At 43.0% G+C, this 17,339-nt stretch overlaps 1 protein-coding gene and 1 long non-coding RNA gene across 5 annotated transcripts in view; one reads left to right on the top strand and one right to left on the bottom strand.

Annotated features, from left to right (window-relative positions):
• The window catches only part of LOC106587394 (furin-1), a 94,941-nt gene extending 84,573 nt beyond the window's left edge, over positions 1-10,368 (bottom strand). Inside the window, exons 1-2 of one of the 2 annotated variants that reach the window (XM_014175750.3) lie at positions 9,676-10,368; positions 4,989-5,315 (exon numbers count right to left, since the gene is read on the bottom strand). In XM_014175750.3, the coding sequence (XP_014031225.2) occupies positions 4,989-5,201 (213 nt within the window). In that variant the 5' untranslated portion in view covers positions 5,202-5,315; positions 9,676-10,368. Of the gene's footprint in view, positions 1-4,988; positions 5,316-8,347; positions 8,499-9,675 lie in introns of those variants that run through there. The other variant, XM_014175751.3, reaches the window with a different exon arrangement.
• A 1,792-nt stretch (positions 10,369-12,160) lies between these two features.
• LOC106587396 (uncharacterized) lies at positions 12,161-17,157 on the top strand. Of its 3 annotated transcripts, XR_001324437.3 has the most exons (9): positions 12,161-12,285; positions 13,168-13,204; positions 14,081-14,606; positions 14,974-15,061; positions 15,134-15,335; positions 15,444-16,299; positions 16,428-16,549; positions 16,718-16,827; positions 16,957-17,157. It is a non-coding gene; the product is annotated as an uncharacterized LOC106587396 (long non-coding RNA). The 3 variants fall into 3 exon arrangements; XR_014382830.1 differs by having other exon boundaries at positions 15,134-16,299; positions 16,718-16,816; XR_001324436.3 differs by having other exon boundaries at positions 15,134-16,299.
• Positions 17,158-17,339: the final 182 nt, after the last annotated feature.

Raw genomic sequence — 17,339 nt, 5'->3', positions numbered from 1 at the left:
TGGACTCACTCAGTTCATGGACTCACTCACTCTCTCTGGGTTCATGGACTCACTCTCTCTCTCTGGGTTCATGGACTCACTCTCTCTCTCTGGGTTCATGGACTCACTCACTCTCTCTGTGTTCATGGACTCACTCACTCTCTCTGTGTTCATGGACTCACTCACTCTCTCTGTGTTCATGGACTCACTCTCTCTCTGTGTTCATGGACTCACTCTCTCTCTCTGTGTTCATGGACTCACTCTCTCTCTCTGTGTTCATGGACTCACTCTCTCTGTGTTCATGGACTCACTCCCTCTCTCTCTCTGTGTTCATGGACTCACTCCCTCCCTCCCTCTCTCTCTCTGTGTTCATGGACTCACTCCCTCCCTCCCTCCCTCTGTGTTCATGGACTCACTCCCTCCCTCCCTCTCTCTCTCTGTGTTCATGGACTCCCTCCCTCTCTCCCTCCCTCTGTGTTCATGGGCTCCCTCCCTCCCTCCGTGTTCATGGGCTCCCTCCCTCCCTCCGTGTTCATGGGCTCCCTCCCTCCCTCCGTGTTCATGGGCTCCCTCCCTCCCTCCGTGTTCATGGGCTCACTCTCTCTCTGTTCATGGACTCACTCCCTCTCTCCCTCCCTCTGTGTTCAGGGACTCATGGGCTCACTCACTCACTCTTCAGGCGCGCGCTCACCCTCACTCACTCACCAGGCGCTCTCTCTCACTCACTCACTCTCCAGGCGCTCTCTCTCACTCACTCACTCTCCAGGCGCTCTCTCTCACTCACTCACCCTCCAGGCGCTCTCTCTCACTCACTCACCCTCCAGGCGCTCTCTCTCACTCACTCACCCTCCAGGCGCTCTCTCTCACTCACTCACCCTCCAGGCGCTCTCTCTCACTCACTCACCCTCCAGGCGCTCTCTCTCACTCACTCACCCTCCAGGCGCTCTCTCTCACTCACTCACCCTCCAGGCGCTCTCTCACTCACTCACCCTCCAGGCGCTCTCTCACTCACTCACCCTCCAGGCGCTCTCTCACTCACTCACCCTCCATGCGCTCGCTCACTCACTCACCCTCCATGCGCTCGCTCACTCACTCACCCTCCATGCGCTCGCTCACTCACTCACCCTCCATGCGCTCGCTCACTCACTCACCCTCCATGCGCTCGCTCACTCACTCACCCTCCATGCGCTCGCTCACTCACTCACCCTCCATGCGCTCGCTCACTCACTCACCCTCCATGCGCTCGCTCACTCACTCACCCTCCATGCGCTCTCTCACTCACCCTCCATGCGCTCTCTCACTCACCCTGTTTATGCGCTCTCTCACTCACCCTGTTTATGCGCTCTCTCACTCACCCTGTTTATGCGCTCTCTCACTCACCCTGTTTATGCGCTCTCACTCACCCTGTTTATGCGCTCTCTCACTCACTCTGTTTATGCGCCCTCTCACTCACTCTGTTTATGCGCCCTCTCACTCACTCTGTTTATGCGCTCTCTCACTCACTCTGTTTATGCGCTCTCTCACTCACTCTGTTTATGCGCTCTCTCACTCACTCTGTTTATGCGCTCTCTCACTCACTCTGTTTATGCGCTCTCTCACTCACTCTGTTTATGCGCTCTCTCACTCACTCTGTTTATGCGCTCTCTCACTCACTCTGTTTATGCGCTCTCTCACTCACTCAAGCAAAAAGGCCTTTTATAGGAAATTGACTCACAGACACTACATTTCCACAGTAGGCAGCATACAAAACATCTGGATGGAAACAATTACAGAGAGACATGTCAGAATGATTAAAGCCCCCGACTAAATGGTATCACCTTATAATGTCACCAGAATAATTATCTTACACACAGATCTATCCCATGACCAGGTGCATCATGAATGATTTCTAACTGGAAGACATGAGATCTAGTTGCCTAGCAGGAAACAGGCTAACCAGGAAGGAAGCAATTCAAGTTTAATGTGAAATGGATGAAAAAAGACAGAGGCAAAAAAACAAAGTACTTCTACTCATCATGCCCCCATTGAAGTCTTGGAGCAACCAGAGAATATAGTGGCTCACTTACAAACAGGAAATGTTTACATTTATTTTACACCCGCCCACTGGGGCCTCAACAACATACTATCCCAAGTAGTGCTTAATTATTCATAGATTGTCCTCAAAACGGAAGGAAGGAGAGGAACAGTGAAAACCTAAACCCTGGTGGTGCTGCTCATAGGATCGGAGTCCCATTCCTGTCACCGCCTGTTAGTCTTCCCTCAGCCGCACTGTGTAATTCATAGTTCAAAGCCCCATCTCACCCACACTCTGATTGGGCGTTCCAGTCAGGAAGCTCCTGTCGGATCATCTGTTCCTGACACAAACACACAGCTCTGCAATGCAAACAATGCCACAACACAGCGCATTGAGGAGACGAGAGGGAAGAGTCTGATGGCTACTTCAAAAAGTTCTGTTAACACTACATGAAATGTACCATGACTTGCCTCTCATCTGCGACAAAGGAAGACCACCACATAAATAAGTTTGTGGGATGTTTCATTGAAAAGAAACAGAAAAGCATGGAAGACTGTGGTAGTGTTGAGAATGCTAACATGTCAGAGACAAGGGAGGTCATTTTCTGATGAACTAATTTACCACAAACAAAACAGCGGGCTGAGCATATGGCGAACTTTGAGCAATGAGATTAAAAGCTGTGTGAAAAGTGAAACTTTCAGGACAATACAGAGATCGACAGACACACACAGGTGTATGATTCAACCATTTTGCTGCACTCACAATAACATCTGCTAAACACATCTGACCAATAAAATGTGACTTGATTTGTATGGAGGTTGTGGTCAGCCACTCTCAGTAAGAGAGTAACAGAAGAGACATCTTACCCAGAAAGGCAAAACTGCAGTCATTCAGGTAACTGTGTTTAGTCTGTTTGGGTGAGTCATTTCTCTGGAATGGATGAACTGAAACTAAACAGTTGTAGAGGGGTTTCTATAAGGACCACTGCCTCTGGTACACTAATATTTAGTCTAAATCGCCACAAGAAGCACTGCATTTTACAAGTTATATGGGACATAATACCATACAACATTCTCAATATTACTCCTATACATAATATTTTTTTTAAAGATACAGTTGAAGTCGGAAGTTTACATACACTTAGGTTGGAGTCATTAAAACCCGTTTTTCAACCACTCCACACATTTCTTGTTAACAAACTATAGTGTTGGCAAGTCAGTTAGGACATCTACTTTGTGCATGACACAAGTAATGTTTCCAACAATTGTTTACAGACAGATTATTTCACTGTATCACAATTCCAGTGGGTCAGAAGTTTACATACACTAAGTTGAATGTGCCTTTAAACAGCTTGGAAAATTCCAGAAAATGATGGCATGGCTTTAGAAGCTTCTGATAGGCTAATTGACATAATTTGTGTCAATTGGAGGTGTACCTGTGGATGTATTTCAAGGCCTACCATCAAACTCAGTGCCTCTGCTTGACAACATGGGAAAATCAAAAGAAATCAGCCAAGACCTCAGAAAAAAAAATGGTGGACCTCCACAAGTCTGGTTCATCCTTGGGATCAATTTCCAAACACCGGAAGGTACCACGTTCATCTGTACAAACAATAATACACTAGTATAAACACCATGGGACCGCACAGCCGTCATACTGCTCAGGAAGGAGAAGCGTTCTGTCTCTTAGAGATGAATGTACTTTGGTGCGAAAAGTGCAAATCAATCCCAGAACAACAGCAAAGGACCTTGTGAAGACACTGGAGGTAACAGGTACAAAAGTATCTATATCCACAGTAAAACAGGACCTATATCGATATAACCTGAAAGGCCGTTCGGCAACAAAGAAGCCACTGCTCCAAAACCGTCATAAAAAAGCCAGACTACGGTTTGCAACTGCACATGGGGACAAAAATCGTACTTTTTGGAGAAATGTCCTAGGGTCTGATGAAACAAAAATAGAACCGTTTGGCCATAATGACCATCGTTATGTTTGGAGGAAAAAGGGGGATGCTTGCAAGCCGAAGAGCACCATCCCAACCGTGAAGCACCAGGGTGGCAGCCTCATGTTGTGGGGGTACTTTGCTGCAGGAGGGCCTGATGCACTTCACAAAATAGATGGTATCATGAGGAAGGAAAATTGTGTGGATATATTGAAGCAACATCTCAAGACATCAGTCAGGAAGTTAAAACTTAGCTGCAAATGGGTCTTCCAAATGGACAATGACCCCAAGTATACTTCCAAAGTTGTGGCAAAATGGCTTAAGGACAACAAAGTCAAGGTATTGGAGTGCCCATCATAAAGCCCTGACCTCAATCTTATAGAAAATTTGTGGGCAGAACTGAAAGTATGTGCGAGCAAGGAGGCCTACAAACCTGACTCAGTTACACCAGCTCTGTCAGGAGGAATGGGCCAAAATTCACCCAACTTATTGTGGGAAGCTTGTGGAAGGCTACCCGAAACGTTTTACCCAACAATTTATTGGCAATGCTACCAAATACTAATTCAGTGTATGTAAACTTCTGACCCACTGGGAATGTGATGAAATAAATAAAAGCTGAAATAAATCACTCTCTCTATGATGATTCTGACATTTCACATTCTTAAAATAAAGTGGTGATCCTAACTGACCTAAGACAGGGAATTTTTAAGACAGGGAATTTTTTTATAGGATTAAATGTCAGGAATTGTGAAAAACTGAGTTTAAATGTATTTGGCTAAGGTGTATGTAAACTTCCGACTTCAACTGTAAGTATTTTTTCTGCTCTAGTAAAGTGATATAATTCAATTGGTTCCGAGTGCCTTGGAGGCTGGCAACTTCCAAGTGTAATAAATATTTAAGCCAATTTGGGGTCAGGTATTTTGGCACTAACAGGCAATGTGGGAAAAGCAGTCTAGATCAGCACTTTCTGCAGTAGATGTTCCCTAATTATTCACTCAGACAAAAAAACCACAGAGACAAACAAAAGAGGGTGAAGAATCCCCAACAACTCACATTGCCATGGTTGACGAAGCCATGTTTACTGGCAATGCGGTCAGCCTCGTCTGGTCCTCCAGCGATGTGGACGGCCCATGTGTTGGTGTAAACCCTCTGACCAAGGGCCATGCCCAGCCCAGACAGCAGCAGGACCAGCAATGGTCCCAGCAGCAGCCGCTCAGCCAGCCGTGACCAAGGCCCCATGGAGGAGGATGGAAGGCCCAGAGCCATGGGGTCCTACAACAGCGCAGTCCCTGAGCTCAGCGTCTCTATGATAGGCCGGGGGTGGCCAGGGGACATACAGAGCAGAGAGACGACACAGGAAAGTCACTGCACCGGGATCACCTAAGAAGAAAGAGAGCGTTACTAACATGTAGCAGAGCTCAACACAATGAGAAAAACAACTCCTACAACTTCTATTCAGAGCGCTGTAATAGTGAGCTGAAGCAGCATGTATTGTCAGAAGGAAGACAATCCTGCCAAGGTTTGCTGACTTGTTACGTCGCACCCATGACAACAGCATTACAAAAGGAGAGCGGAGTGACGTGAAGATGTCAAAATTTACAATGGAACAAAACCAGCTTAACAACAGACTTGAGTTAAAGGAGTCCAAGGTCCTTACTTCTTTCTCCCTTTCAGTGAAGCTATGACAATTAAACACGTATTGTATTTGGAATTACAAAAGGCACTTTGAAAGAAAATAATCATTAGTTGCAGGAAACAGAGTCCATTCCAATTTCTATAGCATGAAAATGTTGATTGCAAATGCAGACTGACTTTTCAACCGCCTGTTAACCTGACAAACTAAAAACAAATCCATGAGAGTTGAAATATTATTTTCCTCCTCACTTTGCTTCTTGGTTTTTCTCAGCACTGGAGGTGGTGGAGGAGTGGATGTCTCTTACCATGCATTATGCAAAGCTTATGGATCACATGTACTATTCTACTTCCCCTCTCACTCTCCTTCTGTAAGCCAAGATAGAAGACTTTTGCCCCAGCAATGACTAGTCTAGGTCTTCACTCATGAGAAAACTTTTCCAAGTGAAGAGCATTGTGAACTGGATTCATGAAAACACTGTCCAACCCCATAGAGATCCCTAACCACTAGTTTGAGAGGTGTTCAGAGTGAAACCAATTAAGAAATGTAGCCCAGCTGACTTCAGACAATGTGGTTGAGGCTGCTTTGAGACTTCATTTCTTCCATTACTTCTCCAAAAAGCTACAAAGAACACTGGCCCTACCTGTTCCTCAACCTTCCAAGAAGATTTTTCACCAAACATAACATTTCATTTCCAGCTCTATCTTTCAAAAGGAAATCAGATGATGATGAGTCACGGAGAGAGTCCGAGAGAGAGAGAGTGATGGGGAGATTTCAGCTGGTCTTCCCTATGAGGATGAGTGTTAGCCATTGGCAGTCAGTCAGTCAGTTATGAGAACTCAGCTGGGATGGGGCTCTGGCTGAGGAACCTTGGACGCTCGTAGGCTCAAGCTCCACACATGAAATTTGAAAAAAACATGCAAGGCTCAGCTCCCCTTTGAAGCGCTTTTGGCAATTGAAACCCAATAAATGCAAATTACAGAGCGCCTGGAAAAAAGACAATGTCTTCAAATGCAGAAACAAAGCAGAGAGATAGTGTTGCTTGGCATGAATATGCTAAATGAGAAGCTGGGTGAAAAATCCTGGAGGATTCAACCCATTAAAGCTTAAAATAGCAGGCAGAGGTAGAAAGAAGCATGGCACCATTAAAATCCCTTCAATACTGATCTAGCTATAGACCTACTGGCCGTTAGTTACAAATAACTATTCTCCAAATAAAACGACTTCTGACTACGCCTTTCAGACAATTAATAGGGATGAGGAAAAATCCCTACTGACTCATAACTAAATGTTTAAGTTTGTACTGTAGTATCCTAATTCCATCACAAATATCATTACATAAAATAAACCAAAGCTTCTTCGTGCCCAAAGATTTAGGATCCACTTAGAGAATTATTTGCAATGCTAAAGACAATGCAGAGGCCCAGCTTAAGCATTGGTTTAAAACCTGCTAAACCACATGGTCAGGGTGATTATTAGCTTCTGGCAAAACAACTTGTTTATCAAGCTCAGAGACCAAAACATTGCAGTCTAAAAGGCTACAAACAAGACAAAATACTTATCTGAATGAACATTTGATGCATTCCAGGTTATTTCACTCAATGAGAACATTTCAAAGAACTAGTTGAAATATCATAGGGTTTGTGAATCCATTGACAGAGTTGGTGTCAAATCCCTGTCCAGTGCTCCAGGCAGCATGTTCCGTTACAGCTGTTCCAATAGACCTGACAAAACATACCCACCTAACAAGCAGCAACATTTCCACTTTATGTAATGCCTTGTTCTGCTGTTTTACTGGCCGGCAACATCATTGTATTTTATTTTAGAGGGGGTGATGAATCTTTTCATCACTGAACAATTCAAAAACAGCTCTACAAAAACTACCAGTATGAAAATACTCAGGTGGATTAACTTCAGCTTTCAGAACAGATGTATTATTCTGACATAACACTTGGCCAAAACCACCAAATACAATGCAATTTTAACTTGAACTATAAATGACAGAAAGTACCACACTGTTACAATAGCAGGAATATGCCCAGATTGACAGCTCAAGAAACAAGAAACTGACATTCCAATTATTCCACAATGATAATTGACATTACTAGTTTCACAAAAAAGGTTTGAGAAAAAAAATGCCTGGCAAAAAAATGAAAAAGCCATAGCTCAGAAATGAGAAACATTTAAGCCACACGAAAGCCATTATATCACGCTCAGACACACTATTTGGCCCATTGTTCCCTAAACCTCAGTGCATGTGGAACCCTGCAGGGCAAAAGAGCTGCGGTGCTGCCACAACTATGAGAGGAGAGGAGTTTGCTCTGCCAACTGCAGCCAGTGCTATCAGAGCAGCAAACACAAAGTTAGACAGTCTGTACAATCAGACCGTTCCTCTGAGATGGGCACGAATCAGTCTGATTCTCTATGGTTCATTTATTTATTCGGGCACACTAAAGCTTCTTTGTGCCCAAAGATTTAGGATCCACTTAGAGAATTCTTTGCAATGCTAAAGACACAATGCAGAGGCCCAGCTTAAGCATTGGTTTAAAACCTGCTAAACCACATTGTCAGGGTGATTATTAACTTCTGGCAAAACAACTTGTTTGTCGAGCTCAGAGACCAAAACATTGCAGTCTAAAAGGCTACAAACAAGACAAAATACTTATGAATAAAATTGCGATTAAACTCACTGGGTTCTCTCTAAATGCCCTAAAGAAAACTACAGTCTTAACAGCATAACACTTTCAAGGGGAAAAAAGCTGTAAGATATGCAGCTCACCTTTGAGCTTCGGACTAATGTTGTTGTTGTGATTCTGATGCAGTCCGATCTGATGCGGAGGCAGCACACACGCAGACAGAGGTGTGCACCTTCCCCAAGCCTCCTTTTAACGTTCACAGACATGCATGGCTCAAAGTACACACACCCCTAGTGACCTCATCTGGGCACTCAACCGTTCAGCCGGAGTTTAATGTCAGTATAAAAACCATACACCGTGGAATAACAAAAGCTAAACTACTTTACTGTTCGCAGTAGAAAGTGGGAAACCAGACATTTTGCTGCCAGTTCTCATAAGTGTTAGCAGAGTAAATGATACCATACATCAAAGTTTGGCAGCAACTGTTATAAAGCTGCACAAGTGTTAACAGATAGATGGGAATCAAAATAAGCAAGTAGTCACACATTTCACAACTCTGCTTGAAATTATCTAAAAGGGTCACCAACGGCCAAATGGAAAACACATTACATCCTAGGGTGATAATTTCACCAAGTGTAAGTCAAACTGCAGATGGGGATGGTGATTGCCCTTGACAGGAGATAACATTGGCACACCACAGAGCAGTGCCCAAGGTTAGAATCCTTCAGCATTTCCCTGCCAGAGGTGTCAGGTCTGCCTACTAGCAATCAAAACATGGCCACTGGCTCAGGAGTTGAGGAATGGCTAGAAAGTCAACAAATCTCAAACAGGAACAAACTTTCACAGATGCCAGTGGTTATTTGCACAATTTGCATTTTCCCCAAAGGCAAATTGGAACTCAGGGAGAGGACAGGCGAGCTCTGACACACACTAACTCAGAGACATGATAGGGGCACTTCAAAGGTGCTAATCACTTAATATGTGATGAAGACAATACATTTGTATCACAATCCACAAAGAGTAGCATATTACAATATCCTCTCTTCTTGTCTTGAGCTCCTCTAACACTCCACTGTATGTTGCTTGCAGATAATTAATATGCTCTGTCATAAGGAGAGTGTTTAATTACCATGAACAATGCCTTTATCATACAGAGTAACAAGGCTACAGTATCAGCGTTTTCTCCACTGAATAGACACTTATTCAAATCATAAGCAAGCAAGCTACAATTCAAATAAAAAAATCTTTCAAGATGCCTTTCTTAAAATTGGGCTCAAAACATTGAATATCTCGTCTTTTGACGGTCATACCAATGAGTCAACATGCCCAGTTAGGCTATAAAACTTCTGCTCGTAGCTCAAAAAGTTCCCAACGTTTCACTAAAACATACAAGTTTCATTATATTGTATGACAACAATTATGGTTCATATCAGAAATGGCTTATTATTGCAAGAAAAATACGGTAACTTACCACAAATGGCCTTGACAACTGCAAACGGCTTGGCGAAAAACTTCGAATACAATAAATTCCTGAATCGTCTCCCGCTGGTATTTCAGTAAAGTAACACTGTATCGCGTTATCAGCAACAACTACTTGATACAATGTAGCCTACTGCGATTCTGCAGCGCTCAGAGCAAGCGCTCTTTCACCCAATTTCTCCCCTGTGTTTAATCCTAGCCTTCTGTTTCTCTGATCGTTCCGATTTGGACGGTAATCGGAATATAATGTCATATAAACCTACTCCACAGAACAACAACAACCGGGATCGACGGCGTCAAGTTTCAGCTAACGTTACGGCCAGGCTCGTAATGCCCTTCTAGCGGACACAATTACAGCCCGAGTGTCTCTGTAGATAGGGACAAGGCAATACCGATGACAGGCAAAGCACACTCCTCGCACTAACCAACTAGTCTGTCCTCTTCCAGGAACGAAGGCACACCAGTACAAAACTCCCCATGAGCGCCTCAATTATGAGGAAACTTTCCAATGCCTTTATTCTGTAGGTTTACCAGTTCCCGTTAACATTATGCATGATCCCCTGTCTTTTTTGATATACTAATTAATCGAATATACTCTTACAACTACCATACTACATTGTTAATGGTTTCAAAATAAATAAAAAATAAGCATGATTCTATGAACCCTCTCAAAACAGCTGAGGGGTCCACATCATGTAGCCCCTCAGGAAATACGTCATGGCGAACGAGGCCAAGGGGAAAATGCACAGGATTTGGGCACACCTACTGCTCAAGAGTAATATACACAGTAGTATATCGCCATCTGCTGGAATAATCTATAACAATGTATTTTTCTTTTTTATTTAACCTTCATTTAACCAGGTAGGCCAGTTGAGAACAAATTTTCATTTACAACTGTGACCTGGCCAAGACAAAGCAAAGCAGTGCGACACAAACAACAACACAGAGTTACACATGGAATAAACGTACAGTCAATAACACAATAGAAAAGTATATATACAGTGTGTGCAAATGAAGTAAGATTAGGGAGGTGAGGCAATAAATAGGACGTAGTGGCAAAATAATTACAATTTAGCAAATAAACACTGGAGTGATAGATGTGCAGAATATGAATGTGCAAGTAGAGATACTGGGGTGCAAAGGAGAAAGAAAGGAAGAAAAAAAACAATATGGGGATAAGGCAGTTGGATGGGCTATTTACAGATGGGCTATGTACAGGTGCAATGATCTGTAACCTGCTCTGATGCTTAAAGTTAGTGAGGGAGATATGAGTCTCCAGCTTCAGTGATTTTTGCAATTCGTTCCAGTCATTGGCAGCAGAGAACTGGAAGGAAAGGCGGCCAATGGAGGAGTTGGCTTTGGGAGTGACCAGTGAAATATACCTGCTGGAGCGCGTGCTACGGGTGGGTGCTGCTATCGTGACCAGTGAGTTGAGATAAGGCGGGGCTTTACCTAGCAAAGACTTATAGATGACCTGAAGCCAGTGGATTTGGCGACTAATATGTAGCGAGGGCCAGCCAACGAGAGCATACAGGTCGCAGTGGTGGGTAGTGTATGGGGCTTTGGTGACTGCATCCAATTTGCTGAGTAGAGTGTTGGAGGCTATTTTGTAAATAATATCGCCAAAGTCAAGGATCGGTAGGATAGTCAGTTTTACGAGGGTATGTTTGGCAGCATGAGTGATGGATGCTTTGTTCCGAAATAGGATATTGTCTGCAGCGTTAATAATTGTTTTTAGGGGGGGGGGGGGGGTGCAAAGACCAGATGTTTTCAGTTAGATGAGCATCAGATATGCATCATAATATAGCAATATAGTCTATATGCATTACATTATGATAGCACACCTTTATTCATTATGGTTTAGGTTTTAAATAGTAGGGCCCTCACTCACAGCCCTAAAACAAGCAGTGATGTGCACCACTACAAATTCGTTTTCAAAAGCTCCGAGCTGAGGAGCCTTTCAATAAGAACTCAAAAAAAGCAAACCCTTCCACCCCAGCCCACTGCTACCCACTTGGCTCTGTTGGAGTATATTGGTGATCACTGCCATTTAATGGCTGCAAAAGGATGGAGCGTGTAATCATGCACACGCTGTTGAATAGCCTACCGCGCGGCGTTCAGGTCGCCTCATTGACGCAAACTGTAGCCTAATTATGCCTGTTTACTCAGCCAATCAACGACATTATTATACTTTTCAATCTGGTCACTTTACTTGGCTTGTCTGATCCAAGGCTAAATACAGTTGCAACCCTGTTAGTAAATAGATTGAAAATGAATTTTAAAAAGTGTACTAATCTTCCACTGAACATTGGTCAGTGGTCGACTAAAATAAAAGTTTAGCTAAAACCTTTAGGAATAATACCTCTATCTTGCGGCTGGTTGGACTACTGGCAGTGGTTACGTTCAACGCGCCCCCCGATCTTCAACAGTTGTGTCCTAGAATGTTAAATTAAATATCCCATTAATTTAGTGTTAAACTTAACAAACAACCCAACATTCGCGATCCGATGGTAACTAGCTAGGTTAGCAAACCAGCCTGCGTTGTTGGATTTATAGGTATAGACATAGTCCTCCAGTCAAGAGCCTAGTTAAGTAATTTAAGGTATGTTGGCCTACCTACCATATGAATCTACTTATGGAGGGACAATAGACCTAATATATGACCTAAACACTCATCATAGTGTGAAAAGGACGCTAGCTAACATTACTGTAGACTTTCTGATATGTTATGGTGTTTGATACAGTTGAATCCCTCATGAAAAAGTACTACTGGATTACTACACAAAACCTATACATGTTGTAGAAGTGATTGTGTAGTGAATGTGTAGTTCATGCACTACTCAAGAACACAAGTAGAGTTTTGTAGATTTCAGTAGGAAAACCATAGTGTTTCAAGTAGTAATCATGTAGAGTTTTACTACTTGATGTTGTTAGTAAATAAGTAGTCAAAACACAACAGCTTTACTACACAGGCTTTTCAATAGTAATCAGGTAGGGTTTTTACAACTTAATGTTAGTAGTAAGTAAGTATCACAACACTACAGCCAGACTACACTGGTTTTTCGCGATCGCAGAAGACATAACAGGAAGTATTTGGTTGTTGTTGTTAGCTAGCTACTGTTTTTGACAATCCCGAATGTAATAATTTTCCATCCTTCGTCATTCTGGCGTTCAAAACCCTTATGCTGGCACCATCTGTAAATCAACTTTCCATCATGTTTTATGAATACGTTCATGTCGTTGTTTAGCCGTGTATTTAACTTTTAACCACATCAAAAAGATTGCTAGCCAAAACGGTCTTAGGCGTTAGCCGTTGTCATAGAGATGTAATTTAGTTTAGCCTAGCTCTTTGCTAGCACCATTGAAATGTAGCTACAGTATGTAGCCTCATGATACCTAATAAGTGTGTTTGTATGCAAATGTACAGTATTTTCATATTGGTATACTTAACCATTCTACTTACCTCTTTTGACATGTTGCCAAGGAGGCCCTCGACATAAGAAGACTGGAGGCCATTGTTGGTAAGATTAACATTGTTTATCAAATGTTTTTCTGTGTTTGTCTTATGTGGCCAATGTTAGCAGATGATTAATAATGTCTTATAATTGTATTACTACACAATGCCTACATATTACTACTGCATATCTTTATTTTCTAAAAGTTACGTTGTGGAGAAATGTGACTGCAACAAAACAGAGGATCTGAAGATAGTTAAGTCAAAGACCTCAAAGGGTTTAACAAAACAAGTGTAAATATATCATTTAATATGTAATTAATGTAATAATAATAAAAAGTTCAATAATGTGCACTAGTCTAGTAGTGACACAGTCGTGAAACAAGAAGATGTCAGTAGTGATTTTGAATAGATAAACAGAAGTAAATGTTTTCAATAGTAATTCAAAAGGGTTTATGTAGGAAATGAAAAAGGATCAGGAGTAATTCAGTAGTGACACAACACTACACACAGATGGCACTGGCAGTAGTAATTAAATAGGAATGAATAGGCATACAGTAGTAATGTGTAGGCGCTGTGTAGTAATCCAATAGTGAACATGTAGGAATTGTGTGGGTATGTGTAGATTTTAAGTAGTAGATACCCAAAAGCTCAGTAGTTGCACAGTAGTCATTAAGGGAGAATTATGTAGTGATTTGAGTAGGAAATATGTAGTGTTCAACAATAGTGAAACATCCCAATGTATCACTCATTACTACCGGTACTTAAATTACTACATATATCACTACTGGTTTACTACACATCTCAATAGCAATCAAATAGTAACACCTGTAGGATTTGTGTAGATCTTGAGTAGTAGTCATGAGTAGTACCTCAGTAGTTCTTCAGGATCAAGGGGACAGCAGCTAGTATCAGTAACACACTCTCCTCTCATGTTTCACAGGGAAAATGGCAAGCAGTTTCTTCAAGCTGTTTTCACCTAGGAAGCGCAACATAGGAGTCCTGTCTCTTAGTGGAGTATGGTCATTTGCTACAGCAGGGTTTTTTCTGAACAGAGAGCTCATCACCACAGGAGCTCAAATCAGGAGGCTGTACCCTGCCAGTTATCCCAGACAGACAGTGACATATCCCGGTGTCCACAGCCTCCAACACCTATTCATTCGTTAGGGGTGTGCTATCATTGTACCCCCTTTTTGTCTGTACTTATTTCAATAGTGTTACCAACCTTCAATTTCTCTCACGGTGCAGAGTTCCCTGATTTACGCAAACACAGCAACTGCAAGGCCAGTCACCTCATACCTTCTTTCTATGCTAAGCTGTGTGCCTATGGACAATGTTATCCAGACAGGATTGGACAACCCTGGGCACCCCTTCATAAAGTATGTTGGCATGGTAGCCGGAGACGAGGAGTCCTATCAGGGGATGGATCACAACGGCCTGTGTGGTCTGTGTCTTTTCACAGTGAATTGGTATGCCTACTACCTATCTTGCTGGAACTTCAATGTATTTTTTAAATCTAATGGCGGGCACCGTGAAATAGATATTCTAAAGCTACTACACATATTGGAGCGTCACCCATTCCTTATAAAAGTGTTATACAGATAAAACCTAGATGAAAGGGGATCAACTGCAGTTTTCAATTCTGCCTTGAAGTGAAGGCAAGTGCTCTACAGACTCTTAATAGCAGAGTTTCCCAATATTCCACCTTTTTGTGTGTAGAGAGGAGAAGTATTGAAAGGAAAGAATAACACAGAAGCCTTTGCTTTGTGATCACTGTTGGTTACCAAGGTTTCATTTATTTAAGGCCATGCATTTATACACAATCTCTCACCACAGACCTGGATGCCACCAATGTACATAATGATGGGAATGTCCATGGACATAAGTATAGAAATGGCATTGCATCAACCACCCAGTTGACTAGGTACCAGACCTTCTACATATCTACATTCTAAACTGTTCAAGTGAGCCAGTACTTACCATAGTCTCTTGTCAGATCCAGGCAGGTCAGTTTGATGAGCACCACGTGTCATCGTCACGTGGACGGGCCTGAGCATCTGAGGGCTGAGCCTGCCCCCTGGCTGTTGCTGGGCGGAGCGCCGGGAGGTGGAGCTGGTGGTGGACGCCCTCAACGTCCTGCAGGGGGAACTCAAGGGACAGTACAGATGACTGACAAGGAGCAGCAGCTGCTCATTCATGTGAGGAAAACACAGTCTGCAACACACTGATTTGGAGAATTGTTTTTATTTGTTTAATTTCCTTATTCTATCACTGAGATGCATAACACTTGTTTTTGGAGTTCACAGGATCACTTCCTGTTCGATATACCAGTGTCCACCCTCTTGACCTGTGCAGGAATGGCCAGAGATTGGCCAGAGGCACAGGGCATTTGATAAGTATAATGGTTTGATAAAAGCACAACTCTAAAACCAAACAAGATAATCAAATCCAAGTTTATTTGTCACGTGCGCCGAATACAACCTTACAGTGAAATGCTTACTTACAGGCTCTAACCAATAGTGCAAAAAATGTGTTAGGTGAACAATAGGTAAGTAAAGAAATAAAACAACAGTAAAAAGACAGGCTATATACAGTAGCGAGGCTATAAAAGTAGCGAGGTTACATACAGACACCGGTTAGTCAGGCTGATTGAGGTAGTATGTACATGTAGATATGGTTAAAGTGACTATGCATATATGATAAACGGAGACTAGCAGCAGCATAAAAAGAGGGGTTGGGGGGGGGGGGCACAATGCAAAAAGTCCGGGTAGCCATTTGATTACCTGTTCAGGAGTCTTATGGCTTGGGGGTAAAAACTGTTGAGAAGTCTTTTTGTCCTAGACTTGGTACTCCGGTACCGCTTGCCATGCAGTAGTAGAGAGAACAGTCAATGACTGGGATGGCTGGGGTCTTTGACAATTTTTAGGGCCTTCCTCTGACACTGCCTGGTGTAGAGATCCAGGATGGCAGGCAGCTTAGCCCCAGAAACTATTTTAGAAGCGCTGAAACCTATGGAGATAACCCGTTGGTCTGGAAAGGCACAACAACCAGGAGAACTTCCTGTTGTGGATCAACGAAGAGGACCACACCCGGGTCATCTAGATGGAGAAGGGCAGCAACATGAAGAGGGTGTTTGAGAGGTTCTACAGGGGACTTGAGGAGGTGAGCCCAGCAGAATCACTGATTGGATTCATTGCCTACACCCACACGTTAACTGTGTCTTAAATGACACTTAAACCTTTCATGCTTTGTTGTGTCTTTTTATGAGCTGTTGTTGACATCACCACCAGGTGAAGAGGCTGATCATGGAGAAAGGCTGGGAGTTCATGTGGAGCGAGAGGCTGGGAAACATCCTCACCTGCCCCTCCAACCTGGGCACTGGACTCAGGGCATCCTGCCTCGTTTTAGCAAGGTCTGGCCTTTACCACCTCACTCACCTATGGGTTGACACATGAACAGCCGTATGAAGAAACTGTGCTAAGGGGATCCCTGTGCTGAGCTGTCCTTCTCAAATTCCAGGATCCTAAATTCTCTGTTCGTTTTTTTCTGTCGTTTATTTTACTGGGATGCTCGTTTTCAGAAGATGCTGGACAACCTGATTCTGCAGAAGCGAGGTATGGACGGCGTGGACTCCGCAACTGTGGCACAACCTCTGACATCTCTAACCTGGCCAGACTGGGTGAGTCAGAGGTAAGACACTGCATCACTACACCACAGAATAGAATGCAGTGACAGTGACAATCATAATATTCAGCTTTAATAGGCAGTTGTAGAGAGTGGAGAAAGAATAGGTTATGTGTGTTTGCGTGTTGTATGTAGGTCCAGCTGGTTCAGAATGTGATTGAAGGGGTTAAATACCTGATTGTGTGTGAGAAGAGACTGGAGAGAGATCAGGATATCCGAATCCCTGCACCCATCTCACAGTTCCAAGTAGAGAGAGACTGGCCTTGCAGATTGCCCGACTTGCGATTTTACATTCACAAACAATATTCTTCAATAAAGCTGTATAAATGCAAATCATTAACTGTGGTCCTCCAAATACTTTACCTGAATAGCAGCTATAAACTCTTTAGCTATATATCAATACATTCAAATTAAACTTGGGGATTGACCAGTAATTGTTGTGTACTATAGAAAATGAGGTTGTGTCCTACTGCCCTATTTTCCGAGAGGCGCTTTTATATCGAATTTAATGAGTGCCC

The sequence above is a fragment of the Salmo salar genome, chromosome 26, assembly GCF_965601325.2.
Source record: "Salmo salar chromosome 26, fSalSal1, whole genome shotgun sequence".
NCBI lineage: Eukaryota > Metazoa > Chordata > Actinopteri > Salmoniformes > Salmonidae > Salmo > Salmo salar.
This window is presented reverse-complemented; position numbering and strand designations above follow the sequence as displayed.